At 43.8% G+C, this 14,991-nt stretch overlaps 2 protein-coding genes across 5 annotated transcripts; both read right to left on the bottom strand.

The window, feature by feature from the left end:
* Positions 1-364: 364 nt before the first annotated feature.
* tusc2b (tumor suppressor 2, mitochondrial calcium regulator b) lies at positions 365-5,816 on the bottom strand. Of its 3 annotated transcripts, none has more exons than XM_021568686.2 (4): positions 5,662-5,816; positions 4,876-5,160; positions 2,695-2,815; positions 365-1,739 (listed from the first exon to the last, which is right to left on the bottom strand). In XM_021568686.2, exons 2-4 carry the CDS (start codon positions 5,028-5,030, stop codon positions 1,674-1,676), a joined length of 342 nt encoding a protein of 113 aa, XP_021424361.1. In that variant the 5' UTR covers positions 5,031-5,160; positions 5,662-5,816; the 3' UTR covers positions 365-1,673. The 3 variants fall into 3 exon arrangements, with proteins under 3 accessions (XP_021424361.1, XP_021424363.1, XP_021424362.1); XM_021568688.2 differs by having other exon boundaries at positions 4,876-5,116; positions 5,662-5,815; XM_021568687.2 differs by lacking the exon at positions 5,662-5,816 and adding an exon at positions 5,489-5,655.
* Positions 5,817-5,988: 172 nt separating this feature from the next.
* rassf1 (Ras association domain family member 1) lies at positions 5,989-14,400 on the bottom strand. Of its 2 annotated transcripts, XM_036950008.1 has the most exons (6): positions 13,932-14,400; positions 12,050-12,183; positions 8,924-9,028; positions 8,414-8,702; positions 7,215-7,330; positions 5,989-7,046 (listed from the first exon to the last, which is right to left on the bottom strand). In XM_036950008.1, exons 1-6 carry the CDS (start codon positions 14,302-14,304, stop codon positions 6,897-6,899), a joined length of 1,167 nt encoding a protein of 388 aa, XP_036805903.1. In that variant the 5' UTR covers positions 14,305-14,400; the 3' UTR covers positions 5,989-6,896. The 2 variants fall into 2 exon arrangements, with proteins under 2 accessions (XP_036805903.1, XP_036805904.1); XM_036950009.1 differs by lacking the exons at positions 12,050-12,183; positions 13,932-14,400 and adding an exon at positions 10,758-11,672.
* Positions 14,401-14,991: the final 591 nt, after the last annotated feature.

The raw sequence follows: 14,991 nt of genomic DNA on the forward strand, positions 1-14,991 counted from the left end.
CAAATGTAACAATGCGGAGGGCTGCGTTTCACTCCACATTGGCATGATTGGTTGACTGTAGGTAGGGACAGTATGTTCTGTATAAACACAAACTCACTTCCTTGACAACAGCTCTGTGAAGCATGAACGCCCTGACTTCTGCAGAGGCCCGCATCGCAGTAAATGCTGTACGGCCAACAGACTCCAGAATGACCATAAATCGGCTTTTATACAAGTCAGGGGCAGAGGACACAGAAGTTCCATAGTTGAAATTAGGGAAACATGGGTTTGGCTGTGTTTACACACTAAAAGATTAGAATTGGGCTGCCTGTGTAAACGCAGTCTTTGTGTAATGGTGCATGGAAGAAATAAAAAGGGACAGACATTTTGAGTTGTGATTATTATTTTTTTTAAAACAAAGCCATTGTATAACAGATAATAAATTAACAATTAAATGTATCGCCCAAAGCAGCGAAGGAACAGGACTTTCCCAGAGTCTCAAGTCAATGCTTGGACCCATATTTAAAAAGCGGCTCGGCGTAGGCTTGACTATAATCTCAAAGGGTTAACACTGATCCTAGATCAGCACCGACTCAGACGATTCATGATTAGGATTGACCTCCACAGCCAGTCAATTAAACATCACATTAAAATCAGCTCCGATCATGTCACACCTTATTCCCAGCTAACACACCAGACTCCAATAATCAACTAATTATGAACTTCAGTTTAGAATGTTTAAATCAGCAGTGTTTGCTAACGATGGGGGAAAAATGCGACACCCCACTTGCCCCCCCGAGGACTAGACGTAAAATGTCCATTAAAATGTTCCTATACCGGACCTCAGGATTTTGCCCTAATGGGTTAAGCCTGATATTACCCCATCCAAAGTAGTTAAAAAATTCCAGGAACTTTCAATAAATTCCCTGGTTTTCGAGAAGTCCTGGTTGGGGGGGATTATGGATTCTGGGAATCTTCCAACAGGGATTTCTGGAAAACCAGGAAATGTATTGAAAGTTGCTGGAATTTTGCAACTCTACTTTGGATGCTCTGAAGACTGAGCAGGTAAAGGAAAATCTCACCCCTTAATACCTGTTCCACTCGCTGCTCTGTACAGATGGCAAATTCCCTCTAGGCCAGGGGTTTAAAGATATCGGACCTCGGCCTATTCTGAAAGACACTACTCTACTTAACAGCCCATGGGTCAATTGGCCTCTTACATTCTCCTTACAAAGTACAGTGGATCATCACACTAATGCGAGACAGGCAGACAAGGAGACACATTGTCACATTTCATACCCACTAATACACACACACAGGACCTGCATTGTATATATTGAATAGGATGAGGGTAACGCGAGCAGAATGATGTCTTCATCATCATCATCCATCTTCTCTGACATCACTGATGGGACTCCGTGAGTGACCACTCACTACTGTGTGTAGCGTGACTGCACACGGGCCACACCTTACAGAGCCGCATGTCATGCAGTCTCAACACGCGTTGAGCAACAGCACATCTGTCCTCACAGGTCAGGGCGCCCCGGCCAAACATCATCACGGGGAGACCATGGCGGATTAGAGGAGGGTAGGTGGAGGGCTTCAGGGTAAAGTATAGGTGGAGGGAGAAACAAAGGGACCGAGTTGACAGTGGCTAGTCTGAGTCTAGTCTCAGAACATGGAACCAGGCTTCCTCAAACCTCACAGAGAACGACCGGGAAATCCACATGGATGCAGGGGTGATCCAGCTTTACGGTTCCCTAGAAGGAAAAGGAGACGGAAAACACAAAACTAAGCACATGATCATTCATTATATACCTAGCCCGTAACATTCAGAGATGTGATCAGGATATTGCCATATTGAATACACTGGTTTGGGGGCGGGACAATTTAAATCATGCATACTAGATGACTAAAGGATGACATCAGAAAATAATGGAATTCATGTTTAACCCATAACAGTCTGAGCTGGGAGAGGGGGTTCTACTAAGCTATATGTAATTATTTAAAGAAGGAGGATCACTTAGCTATTTGATTTCGAATTTTAAGACCCTTTGAAGTATCAAAAAAATATAAAACCAAAATGTTTTTTTGCCTTACTAGATGGAACAAATATCTAAAGCAAGTTATTCTTTTTGTAAAAAAAAAAATAAGTACATGTATGTTACCCCCTTGTTTTTGGAACAGTCTCCATATATATTTCCATTCATTTTATTTTTTAACTGGTACCGGGGGACCTTCTGACAAGCCTTTGGGCATCCTAGAGTCTCACCTTTCCACAGAGATCATATTAGTGTGTAGGCCAAACCGTTCGGACACTACAGATGATTGTGAGAAAATGTTCAGGATGTCTCACGGTCTGACAAACACTGCTCTAGCGTTGTCACCTCTCACGGCTGATGCGGAAGTGTGGCATCTGCAAATTGAGGCTCATCCAATGCAACAAATCAAATATCCATAGTTTAAGACTGACATATGGGGAATAAAAAAAAAAAAAATGCTAATTACATTTCTGCAGGGACACGGACATCCACTCTAAGGGGTTAATTCGAATTTAAAAAATCTAATACCGGGGGTGTATTCATGAGTGCACACCATAGCAAGCAGTTTCTATTGGACAAATTCAGGTAGAACCCCCCATTTCATCCTGTTCGTTTTCTAGTGAATATACCCGTGAATTTCATATTCCGACAGTTTGAGAGAAGGGCCTGTTACCTGAGGTATGAGGTTTTTCTGGATCTTCTTCAGTTTGGCCCTCTTACGGCCATTCTTCATCACAACTGTCTCCTCGTAGAACTCGTGGGCCAGGTCTCCATCCTCGTCAAAGTACAGGGAGCTGAAGGCAGATAAAGGTTACTGCTGGGTGGGGTCCAGAGAAATAAGAGCATGACAAATGTCTACCCAGTACAGATGTTGCATGGTTAAACCCCTCCCCTTGCTCACCGCCACACTGAGATAGAAAGGGATGTCAAACATGTGCCACTTTAATAATGGAAATTGATGTAAAAAAATTTATCACTAGCCACTTTATACAATGCCACTTAATATAATGTTTACATACCCTACATTACTCATCTCATATGTATATGTATATACTGTACTCTATATCTACTGCATCTTTATATGTATCACTAGTAGAGGTCGACCGATTATGATTTTTCAACACCGATACCGATTATTGGAGGACCAAAAAAGCCGATACCGATTATTGGAGGACCAAAAAAGCCGATACCGATTATTGGAGGACCAAAAAAGCCGATACCGATTATTGGAGGACCAAAAAAGCCGATACCGATTAATCGGACAATTTTTTTGTTTTATTTGTAATAATGACAATTACAACAATACTGAATGAACACTTATTTTAACTTAATATAATACATCAATTTAGCCTCAAATAAATAATGAAACATTCAATTTGGTTTAAATAATGCAAAAACAAAGTGTTGGAGAAGAAAGTAAAAGTGCAATATTTGCCATGTAAGAAAGCTAACGTTTAAGTTCCTTGCTCAGAACATGAGAACATATGAAAGCTGGTAGTTCCTTTTAACACGAGTCTTCAATATTCCCAGGTAAGAAGTTTTAGGTTGTAGTTATTATAGGAATTATAGGACTATTTCTCTCTATACCATTTGTATTTCATTAACCTTTGACTATTGGATGATGTTCTTATAGGCACTTTAGTATTGCCAGTGTAACAGTGTAGCTTACGTCCCTCTCCTCGCTCCTCCCTGGGTTCGAACCAGGAACACAACGACAGCCGCCACCCTTGAAGCAGCGTTACCCATACAGAGCAAGGGAAACAACCACTCCAAGGCTCAGAGCGAGCGAGTGACGTTTGAAATGCTATTGGCGCGCGATAACTAGCCAGCCATTTCACTTCGGTTACACCAGCCTCATCCCGCGCAATGCTTGACGCACGAGCTGCTGGCAAAACGCACGAAAGTGCTGTTTGAATGAATGTCTACGCGCCTGCTTCTGCCTACCACCGCTCAGTCAGATACTTAAGATAGATACTTGTATGCTCAGTCAGATTATACATGCATGACACGCCAGATAATAGCTAGTAATATCATCAACCATGTGTAGTTAACTAGTGATTATGATTGATTGATTGTTTAAAAGATACGTTTAATGCTAGCTAGCAACTTACCTTGGCTTACTGCATTCGCGTAACAGGCAGTCTCCTTGTGGAGTGCAACAAGGTCATTGCGTTGGACTAGTTAACTGTAAGGTTGCAAGATTGGATCCCCCGAGCTGACAATGTGAAAATCCAATTGTTATGAAAATTTTAAAATCGTCCCTAATTAAAATCGGCCATTCCGATTAATCGGTCGACCTCTAATCACTAGCCACTTTACTATGCCACTTTGTTTACATACACTACATTACTCAGCTCATATGTATATACTGTACTCGATACCATCTACTGCATCTTGCCTATGCCGTTCTGTACCATCACTCATTCATATATCTTTATGTACATATTCTTTATCCCTTTACACTTGTGTGTATAAGGTGGTAGTTGTGGAATTGTTAGGTTATATTACTCGTTGGTTATTACTGCATTGTCAGAACTAGAAGCACAAGCATTTCGCGACACTCGCATTAACATCTGCTAACCATGTGTATGTGACAAATAAAATTTGATTTGATGTGTTGATCTACGTACGCCCCGAGACACAGACCTAGAACTACTGACATTGTGAGGGGAAGTTTCTAGAAAGATAAAAAATTGTGTACCCTTTCTATAGTGTAAGTGAACAATATTGGCTTCAGTTTAAAGTTGAATTAGGACATCCAAATGTTGCTCAATCCTGAGATGTGGCTGGTGTTCTGACTTGTAGCATGTGCTGTATGTTATGATGACATAGCTACTTGTGATGCTATATTTACCTCCATCTGGTAAACACGAAGGGCGTCCCATTTCGGAAACTTCGGAGTCTTGCCAGCGACTGTTCGTCGACTCCCTCTTTGGTTGGATCACCATCACCACTGCCTGAACCTGCAAAAGGCCAATAACCTTTGGTTTTGGAGCCACTCCCGCCCATCTTCAACTGTAGGACATTATTTTCTTGGCCGGACTGCACCCAGGAGAGATGTAGCGAGTTGATGCTCGATGTAGGTGTTGACAGGTCTTGAGACAGGGATGTTATTTATAAAGTAGAAGACAGTAGGTAGCTACAATTTAAAGGAATTACAGAGAAAGGGAGTTAGCAGCCGTTGATGAATGGTGACAAGTTTCTCTGGCAGCTGCTGTTTGAACCAAAAATCATATTAGCCAGATTACATGGAATCGTATGTTGGCGTCACCTGCTAACTACATGCATACGTTAGTTCTCTGTACAAAAGCATAGCTAGCTAGTTAGGACTTGAAGCTGGCATTAGCTTTCGAAACAATTAGCTAGCTAGCAATGCTAGTTAACGTTATCGGTTAGCGACCTGTTTACAGCAGTAGCGTTTCATATCTGAGACAGGTTGAAGTCTTTAGTTGGTTGGCAGAACATACCATCGTGTCTGTGATATGGTAGCTGAGGGCCTTTTAGAATGTCAGATGGCTAACGTTAGCTAGCTACAAAACGCCATACGTGCTGTCAAGGTAACATTAACCAGCTAGCTAACGTTAAACGTCTCCCTTTGATTTAGGTTGCATGCTTGCAAGCACATTCATTGTCGACATACCGAGTAATTTCAGCTTGATGTCAATTAGTCGTATTTCATAACTTCCTTAGACGCCGAATGTCTTCGAAGCACAGGTAGCTAACGCTAGCTCTCTGAAACTGCTAGTCACCGTTTGTAGCCTCTCCCTCCCTTCCATCATATGGAGGGCATGTACTTGCACGTCACTTCCAGTCTATTAAAAAAAAAATACAGAATGGAAGGTTAGAGAAGGTTCTTTATGATGAGGAAAGAGTGAGCAGATAAGAAAAATAATAGCCTACTCTAAAGTGGGCGATGTAAGACATGACAACAACACTGATAACAAAATAAAGATTCAATGACATGTAGTTCATGTGTTATATTTTTATTAGAAGTGGAAGTATAAACACATTACAACAGATTCTGTTCCCTAGATATTCATTCCCATAGTAAAACATGCATTACAGGCTAATTAAAAGTTCACAGGATTTCTCTGAGTAATTAGGGCAGATGGCTTCCCAGAAAGCTGGACCATGTTTAGTAGGAAGAAAACGTTTTTGAAACGGGGAGAGACCTAAACTGTCCCAATAAGAACACAGAATTTTGTTTTCAATTGCAAAACATTTTGCTGCAGTATGCCCTATTGAACACAACCCTGGTCTGCAACAGATTGACATGTCAGACACATTCAAGGATCCCGTTATTAACGACAAAGGGGAAATATGAGAGTAACAACAGCTCAATACAGTTACATCTTTATTTACCCAATCCCCCCCACAACAACTGAACAGCAACATACAATGTTCCCAGTGAAAAACTCCAGTTCTCCAGTTAAGCAGTGTCCAGACCAGGATATCTCCTAGGTGTCCAGTCAATGACAGTATTGTCTGTCCTCATTCCTCAGATAACTTCCTCCTGTCCTTCACAGTAATGCCCAATCCAGGCCACACAACACGTAGCAGTAGCCTACTGGTTTGCACTAAATACCTCTACTCTCTCTCCTAACTTGCACTGCTATTACCTTGTCTGTCTCAAAGACGTGTTCATGATTGATCTCTGACTTCCGGTGTCGCCCCCTACCTAACCCCCTATTGGCCCTAGTTGCCCTTCACAGCTGCAGGGGTTGCTGTGCTGTGCTCTATCTGCTACAGCAGGGTCAGCACTAAAGACATTTGAACTTTGAACTCAAGAGTGGCATTGTGTGCCATGCTCCTGGTGGCCGCTGGTCAACAGTGTGTATGCCTCTCTACCATGATGTCACCCATCATGCCATCACATCAGCCGGGGGTGGTGATGCTGGCCATGGCCTCCTTCATCCTATCCCTGGCCAGAGCGTAGCGCTTGACTATCTGCCGGATGTGCTCCTCTTCCTCACGCTGAAGGATCCGCAGGAAATTACGCAGCTCAGGAAAGCTGAATGCATCCCACTGTGGGAGAGAGAGAGAGCAACTCAAATAGTAAAGTTACATAATCACTGTCAACACTTTTCAATACACATAATTTCAGTATTAAGCATACAAGAGCCTTAATGTGTGTATGTGTCTGTGTGTGTGTGCACGTGCATGTGTGCGCATGTTTTAGAGGTGTGTACTCACATTGACCTCCCCCGTCTCATTCTCTTTCAACACCAGACTGAGGACTTTCTCATTGGGTCCGGCACACAGACGCAGGTGGAGCGGTCTCTCGTCATCAGACAACTTACGAAGGTATACTAGAAAAGTAAAAGAAAGAAAGAGACAAAGGAGAGAGAGAGAGATGGGAGGAGAGAGAGAGAGATGGGAGGAGAGAGAGAAAGATGGGAGGGGAGAGAGAGAGATGGGAGGGGAGGGGAGAGAGAAAGATGGGAGGGGAGAGAGAGAGAAAGATGGGAGGGGAGAGAGAGAGAGAGATGGGAGGGGAGGGTAGAGAGAGATGGGAGGGGAGGGTAGAGAGAGATGGGAGGGGAGACAGATTGGAGGGGAGAGAGAGTGATGGGAGGGGAGACAGAGGGAGGGGAGAGAGAGATAGGAGGGGAGAAAGATGGGAGGGGAGAGATAGGGATGGGAGGGGGGAGAGATGGGAGGGGAGAGAGAGAGATGGGAGGGTAGAGAGAGATGGGAGGGGAGAGAGAGAGATGAGAGGGGAGAGAGATAGGAGGAGAGAGAGAAAGATGGGAGGGGAGAGAGAGAGATGGGAGGGGAGGGGAGAGAGAAAGATGGGAGGGGAGAGAGAGAGAAAGATGGGAGGGGAGAGAGAGAGAGAGATGGGAGGGGAGGGTAGAGAGAGATGGGAGGGGAGGGTAGAGAGAGATGGGAGGGGAGACAGATTGGAGGGGAGAGAGAGTGATGGGAGGGGAGACAGAGGGAGGGGAGAGAGAGATAGGAGGGGAGAAAGATGGGAGGGGAGAGATAGGGATGGGAGGGGGGAGAGATGGGAGGGGAGAGAGAGAGATGGGAGGGTAGAGAGAGATGGGAGGGGAGAGAGAGAGATGAGAGGGGAGAGAGATAGGAGGGGAGAAAGATGGGAGGGGAGAGAGAGATGGGAGGGGAGAGAGAGATAGGAGGAGAGAGATGGGAGTGTAGAGAGAGATGAGAGGGGAGAGAGAGAGATGGCAAGGGAGAGAGATGGGAGGGGAGAGAGAGATGGGAGAGAGAGAGATGGGACAGGAGAGAGAGATAGGAGGGGAGAGAGAGAGATGGCAAGGGAGAGAGTGACACTGACACTTTATTACATTGTGTTTGGTATCATATTAAGTGGAATGATTTGAGCATGTTCATGACAGTGCATTTAGGTTACATTGCTTGCAGACACTCACTCTGGTTTTCACGTTCGCTGCGCTCAAACAGAGCAAACTTGGCAGGGTTGTCCACCACGGTGAACTTGTTGAGCAGGGCCTCTATGACCTCACGTGCCCGCGTCTGGGAGCTTATGTGCAGGTGTTTGGCCGTGTCTTTGGGGAGGTAGAAAGATGTCCGGTGCTTAAGCCCCCCCTCCTGTTGTCCCTCTTCCTGTGGTGAAGACGCCTTCCGAGGGGGTGGGAGTGACACGGGCCGAGTCAGTTTAAAAAGGACCCTGATGAAGCCAGTGTAGGATCCGTCTCGGTTCTGAAAGAGGGATACAGGAACATAGTGTCCTTAGACGGATTGTCAATGGACATGTCAATACAATGTGACCATAACGTGCCTCAGGAACTGAAATATTCATTTACAGATTACCACATACGTACACAGGAAACAGGACATTATTTACAGCAACTCACCTACAGAATGAGTTTAACTGGGGATTCGACACAGGTGTGTGTGTGCATGCAATTACAATCCCTTACCAGCACCATGTAGAGATTGCTGTTGATCTGAGCATTATATTCCTTCACCTTCTGCTGGATGTCACCGACAGACAGCACTTGTTTCCCCCAGTCAATAGGTTCAATCTTAAATAGAGGAGGAAGATGAGTATCATAACCAATCTCCCATGACCTACAGTCTAGAATCAAAATCCTAAACTCACTGACTATCCAACCTCAAGATGTCAGCAGAGAGACTACTTGTTTTTCGACCGCAGTATCACAAACCTGCTTCATCATCTCCCAAATAGTTTTTAACGAAACAAGTTATTGGTTTTGCCATGTGGTAAGTCAACGTGGACTATGTGCCTTCTGTGTACAGTAGCTAGTGCGTGGTACTGTATTACAATAGTACAGTAGCTAGTGCGTGGTACTGTATTACAATAGTACAGTAGCTAGTGCGTGGTACTGTATTACAATAGTACAGTAGCTAGTGCGTGGTACTGTATTACAATAGTACAGTAGCCTTTGTCCTCTGGCATAACGTTTTCACATAACACAACCTCTCTTTCTGTACAGTAATCAGCAAAGTTCACTCCCTTGGGTTTAAAGCCAGATACATCAAGCAGGAAGCTGTGTCCAGACTTGCTCTCTCAAACCCCCCTCCCTACCAAGCACAACTAGCAAGAACATCAGGAAACTCCGCCTTCCACAAGAACAGAGGAAAGGAAGTCAGTGAGGACACACACACACACACACACACACACACACACACACACACACACACACACACACACACACACACACACACACACACACACACACACACACACACACACACACAAAGGTTAAATATAGGCTTTGGTGGTATATATCTGCCAGTTCCAACCACCATATTAAGAATTTCCACGCAGTAGCACAATATCTCTTTGTACCAAATTTCCAGTGTGTCATGCAAAAACGAAATAATTCCCATCTGGAAAAACAGCCATTTACAAATGGGACACTGTAAAGCTTTGTAAACACCCCATTTGCACATACATGCATATTACCTGACAAAACTCTGTAGAGTAACAGAGTTGCTGTGTATGTGTTACTTTCTTGTATCAAATGACAATAGTTTGACAACATATGTAATAGCCTAGTAGATAGCCATAGGGTAAATTTGAGACTGTTGTAGGCTAGTGGCCATGACCTTATGCAAATGAGCTGAAAACTGTACCGTTTGAAACTATTGTAGCTTATTTATTTAAGTGGTAGCCTATTACTCAGCGCGGAATGAATATGAATATGTTACAGGTACATATTACCTCAATTACCTCAACTACCTCATACCTCTGCACGGCTCAGTACCGGTAGTCCTTGTATATAGCCTCTTTATTGTTCTTTTATTTTATTACTATTTCCTTTTTTCTTATTATTTTCTTATTATTATTATTAACTTTTTAACAGCATTTTTGGGAAATGGCTCATAAGTAAGCATTTAACGGTATAGTCTACACCTGTTGTATTCGGCGCATGTGATAAATACAATTTGATTTGATAAACTAATGCATTATTCAAATGTTTGAAAAGGACAAAACCTATGGGGCAAAAGCCTCATCTCCCATCTCCCTATGATTCATTAACGTATGTTAAAGTCACTGTATTACACAAATGAGTCTAGCAATGTACATGTAGAAAATCCTATTAGGCCAGCTACACTCAGAACTAAAGAAACAACAGACTACGAAGACTATCAACAAAGACATTGCACAAACGTTTAGGTTACATAGTCAGTAGAAAATAAAGGCAAATCTGTTTTGGGGGATAGTACGTTATCAACTTGATAGACCAGACTTCTCTGAGGTTTTTTTAATTGCCGCGGACGCCTCACCTTTTTCCTTTTGACTTTGATAAAGAAGGATGTGCGCGCTGTGAAAAACTGCTCCAGCTCCGAGTCCGAGTCATCCTGGCTACAGTATCCGCTGCTGGTCGTGCTGCCCCAAGTCATCTCAAATGATAGGGTCTTTTCCATTGCCTCTTTCAACGCCATATCTCTATATTACAATATTAACATATATGTGGATCCCTCGCCAACTGTCATCAGTGCTCACAATCATAGCCTAGCTAATTAATGAATTAATCATATCCACCCGAGAAAAACTTTGAACTGGAAAATTGAACCAAACGCTCATCACTACACGTTCTAATATTCTACCATTCCCACTACTACTCTACTCGTTCCGTTATGTCAGTCCTTCACGTGATTTCGAATTGATGGGGAGTAAGGACTATGTGGTTCTTGAGTCCCACCCAATGCCCCTTCTGTGAAATTAACAGACTGAATAAGCGTCTGGACCCTCCCACTATTGCCACCATACGCGCAAGCCCCTCCTTGTTTCCCGTGAAAAATGTAGCAAGTGGAAAGTCCAGCTGTGACAGCAATTGGTCATATGGCCATTGTCCAGACCACACCACAAAAACAACAATAGTCAAACTACAAGAAACACATTGGACTGTTCTGGCTCCTGTGCTGTCAAGAAAAGACTAGCCTATACATCAGCCTAGAAACATATGTAGCAGAACAGACGTGTTGAATAATATATTAAAATGTGTTGACTTTATTATTTGATGCTCTGTGCATGTCAGGATAGTTTTTTTCTTCTTCTGTGGTTCAAAAGCTGAACAGCTGTTTTATTGTGATGTTGCTAAGCAACATCCTCCTCTCCACCCCTCTCTTAAATTGCTTGATGAGTCTCTGGCTGTCCTGGCAGGCGGTCTCAGGAGGTAGGCAATAAAATATCTTTCTCCGTGAGCACATGGCACTAAAAAGCAGTAGGCCTAGACAAACCCCCCCTCCCACACACACACACACACACACACACACACACACACACACACACACACACACACACACACACACACACACACACACACACACACACACACACACACACACACAAATCACAGGAACGTGGTCTTTTGGATTAGTACAGACATTGGACCTTGGTTTATAACATCACACAAACACTACATATTGTACCCTCTTTAACCCCTTCTACTAACCACACACTATATATTATGTTCTGCTATTATGCCCTCTCCTTTGTTGAAATAACATTGACAATGGAAAGGCAACTGACAAACAATAGAGACACACTGCAACACCTTGTATCTCTCACTCACCACATCCACGTTAGTGTCTGTCTCTACGGTGTCTTCAGAAACATCTGTTTGGTCGGTAGTGAGGAGTCTACTATCGGTGCTGCAATCCAACTGGATAAACGGTCGACACTGGAAGTGACAGGTGTAACTGCAGTCTTTGGGGAGAGAGAGAGACAGAGACAGAGAAGACAGAGCAAGGGAGAGAGAAAGAGAGAGAGAGAGAGAGAGAGAGAGAGAGAGAGAGAGAGAGAGAGGGAGATGGCTGACGTGAGGACTAGAGGACGGTTGATTGCTTCAACCATTATCATTCACACATTTCGGATCAACCATTTTGCCTCAAATCGGTTTATTCTGCCAATCGTCATTCATCTTGTGGATGGAAACTAAGGTGTTAAGTTAACTGAATTCACCCTCCCAGCCTTCTCATGATCGTGTGGCATTGGGGTCAGCAGCAGCACAGTAAATGTAGGTTGTCACTGCCCCCTGCTGTTGATTCTGTCCACCACATCAACCGTGAATGAGGAGTCTCTTCAGCATGTATCAATGTTCTAGGGTCAGTGTTCAAGGGTAGTAAACTACATGAAGTTCAACTAGTAATTTAACTACATTTTGCAGTTGTTTGGTAGTAGTTGAACTAAAATTAAATCTAGGTAGTGTTTTCAGTAGTTAACTACTTTTTTTTTGCCATGTAGCGGTGTAGCTACTTACTGGAACTACAAACAACTTTTTTTTTTAACTAAAATAAAATATTGTTGAAGTAGGCAATAATTTCCTTTCTTTTTTTGGCATCAGACGTGCCTGATTCTCACTTGAAACATAACTGTTGTGTTTAACAGGGTAAATGACACATTCTGTTAACATATGACCCCAAAGTGAAGTGTTTGTAGTCTATCAAATTTCAGATTTACAAAGTAACTTTAGTTAAGTAAACTCTATTTCTCTAAAGGGTAGATTTAGTGTATCTTAACTTCTTCCATTGTGAAGTAATTGGTAGCTTGTAAAACTCTCCTTTGTAGGGGGCTTCTGAGTGGCGCAGCAGTCTAAGGCACTGCATCTCAGTGCTAGAGGCATCACTACAGACCCTGGTTCAATTCCAGGTTATATCACAACCAGCCGTGATTGGTAATCCCATGGCCCAGCGTCGTCCCAGTTAGCGGTAGGCCATCTTTGTAAATAAGAATTTGTTCTTAGTTTAAAAAAGGTTAAATAAAATAAAAAAGTATTTTTCAGAGTAGCTACCCAACACTTTGTAGGGTGAAGTTACCCGTAGACACTGATCTGGGGTCAATTTTGAATTCGGGGACCGAAAGATGATTCTAGATCTCTACGAAGGGAAACTTCAGCCCGAAGCCCATTAGTAGCACTGGGAAGCAAGACTAATGAATGAGTGGCTTTGACTATACAGTTTACTGTACTCAGCCCCATAGTACCTACACATATGTATCACATTTACATTTGAATGCTGCTGTAGATTCAGAAATGCATGCAGTCCAACCTTTGAGAATAAACTTTTTCCCATGCTCACGTGGTCCCTAACGCAAAAAAAGAAACACCAGCCCCCCCCCCCCCCCCCCCCCCCCCCCCCCAAGCCGGGCGACGGCTTGTGGCGGCTCACTTCCCATGGTTAGCATGGACTACACCCGACTCAGTCTCGCTGGCATTAATCCATCCACTGGCTGTCGCAGCATCCTTATTTAGAGCTTTGATCATGTCAGATGAGGTGATGTCTATAGTGATCAGTTACTCCCAAACCTTGAAAACACAGACAGTGATCATACACGCGCACACATACAAACACACACACACACACACACACACACACACACACACACACACACACACACACACACACACACACACACACACACACACACACACACACACACACAGGGTTGGTACTCACTAGCACAGCTCAGGCTCTGTTTGTAAAGGCCCCAGATGAATTCACCACACAAATCACACCAGCTGATCTGGGTATAACTGCAGGGCTGGAAGACATGTCCCTTTCCAACCTGGCCTGTGAACCACGAGGGCCCCTCAACACTCACACTGTCCCCCACCAGCCGGACCACGTGACCGGGCCTCTCCGGAGCCCTCATCTGCCTGGGGGTCAGGGGCGCTGCTGGGGGCAGAGAGGCTGGTGGGTCTGGTGCCAGCTCAATGCGATCATTCAGGCTGAGGTCTTTCAGCTCAATCAGCTCACACTTGGACATGCCATTTACCCAGGCAAACAGCCTGGCGACGGCTTGTGGCGGCTCACTTCCCATGGTTAGCATGGACTACACCCCACTCAGTCTCGCTGGCATTAATCCATCCACTGGCTGTCGCAGCATCCTTATTTAGAGCTTTGATCATGTCAGATGAGGTGATGTCTATAGTGCAGAGAAAGTGTTGACTGAGGCTATCTGGGTTTAGTCCATCTCCGGTGTGATGTGTAATGTGCCAGAACAGCTGTCCATGGAGTCCTCTTCAGGCTCTGTCATAGACCAAGCCGGTTATCTAAATCAGAGGGAATTCAAAAAAAAGGAATCATACAGGAGTTCTATAATAACCACTTAGACTTCATCACATCTCAGCATTATTCTGGCTGCAGTCTATACCAGCTGTTACGGTCATTCCCTTCACCATGCCATCACAGGCCTCATTTGTATCCACCTAAACTAGAGAAACATTTCAATTTTGTTTAACAGTTCAATAGGCAACAAAAGTTGTTGGTAGAATATAGCTGGCTCTGACTACCACATATATATATCCTACAAATGAAAAAAACAGGAGATTAATATTTCTTGGCCAAAGCTAGAATTAATAAGATTATGTCAAATGTGGGACAAGATGACTAGTTTAATCCTGCATGAGAGCGCAGCGGAGAGCATAGCCTTTGACATGACAGAAATATGACAACATTACAGGCCACCTGTGTTCCTGTGACTGTTGGGAAAGAGGCACTCAGCAGGGATTGACAC

Source organism: Oncorhynchus mykiss, chromosome 17 (assembly GCF_013265735.2).
Source record: "Oncorhynchus mykiss isolate Arlee chromosome 17, USDA_OmykA_1.1, whole genome shotgun sequence".
Lineage (NCBI taxonomy): Eukaryota > Metazoa > Chordata > Actinopteri > Salmoniformes > Salmonidae > Oncorhynchus > Oncorhynchus mykiss.

Coding starts and splice junctions, on each gene's coding strand:
- tusc2b (XM_021568686.2), bottom strand. CDS start 5,030: ATGGGCGGGAGTGGCTCCAAAACCAAAGGTTATTGGCCTTTTGCAGGT. Junction 2,816..4,875: donor TTCGTGTTTACCAGATGGAG/GTAAATATAGCA, acceptor ATCTGCCTTCAG/CTCCCTGTACTTTGACGAGG. Junction 1,740..2,694: donor AGAAAAACCTCATACCTCAG/GTAACAGGCCCT, acceptor TTTTCCTTCTAG/GGAACCGTAAAGCTGGATCA.
- rassf1 (XM_036950008.1), bottom strand. CDS start 14,304: ATGCTAACCATGGGAAGTGAGCCGCCACAAGCCGTCGCCAGGCTGTTT. Junction 9,029..12,049: donor CAGACACTAACGTGGATGTG/GTGAGTGAGAGA, acceptor CCTCTATTTAAG/ATTGAACCTATTGACTGGGG. Junction 8,703..8,923: donor GCAATCTCTACATGGTGCTG/GTAAGGGATTGT, acceptor TCCCTCTTTCAG/AACCGAGACGGATCCTACAC.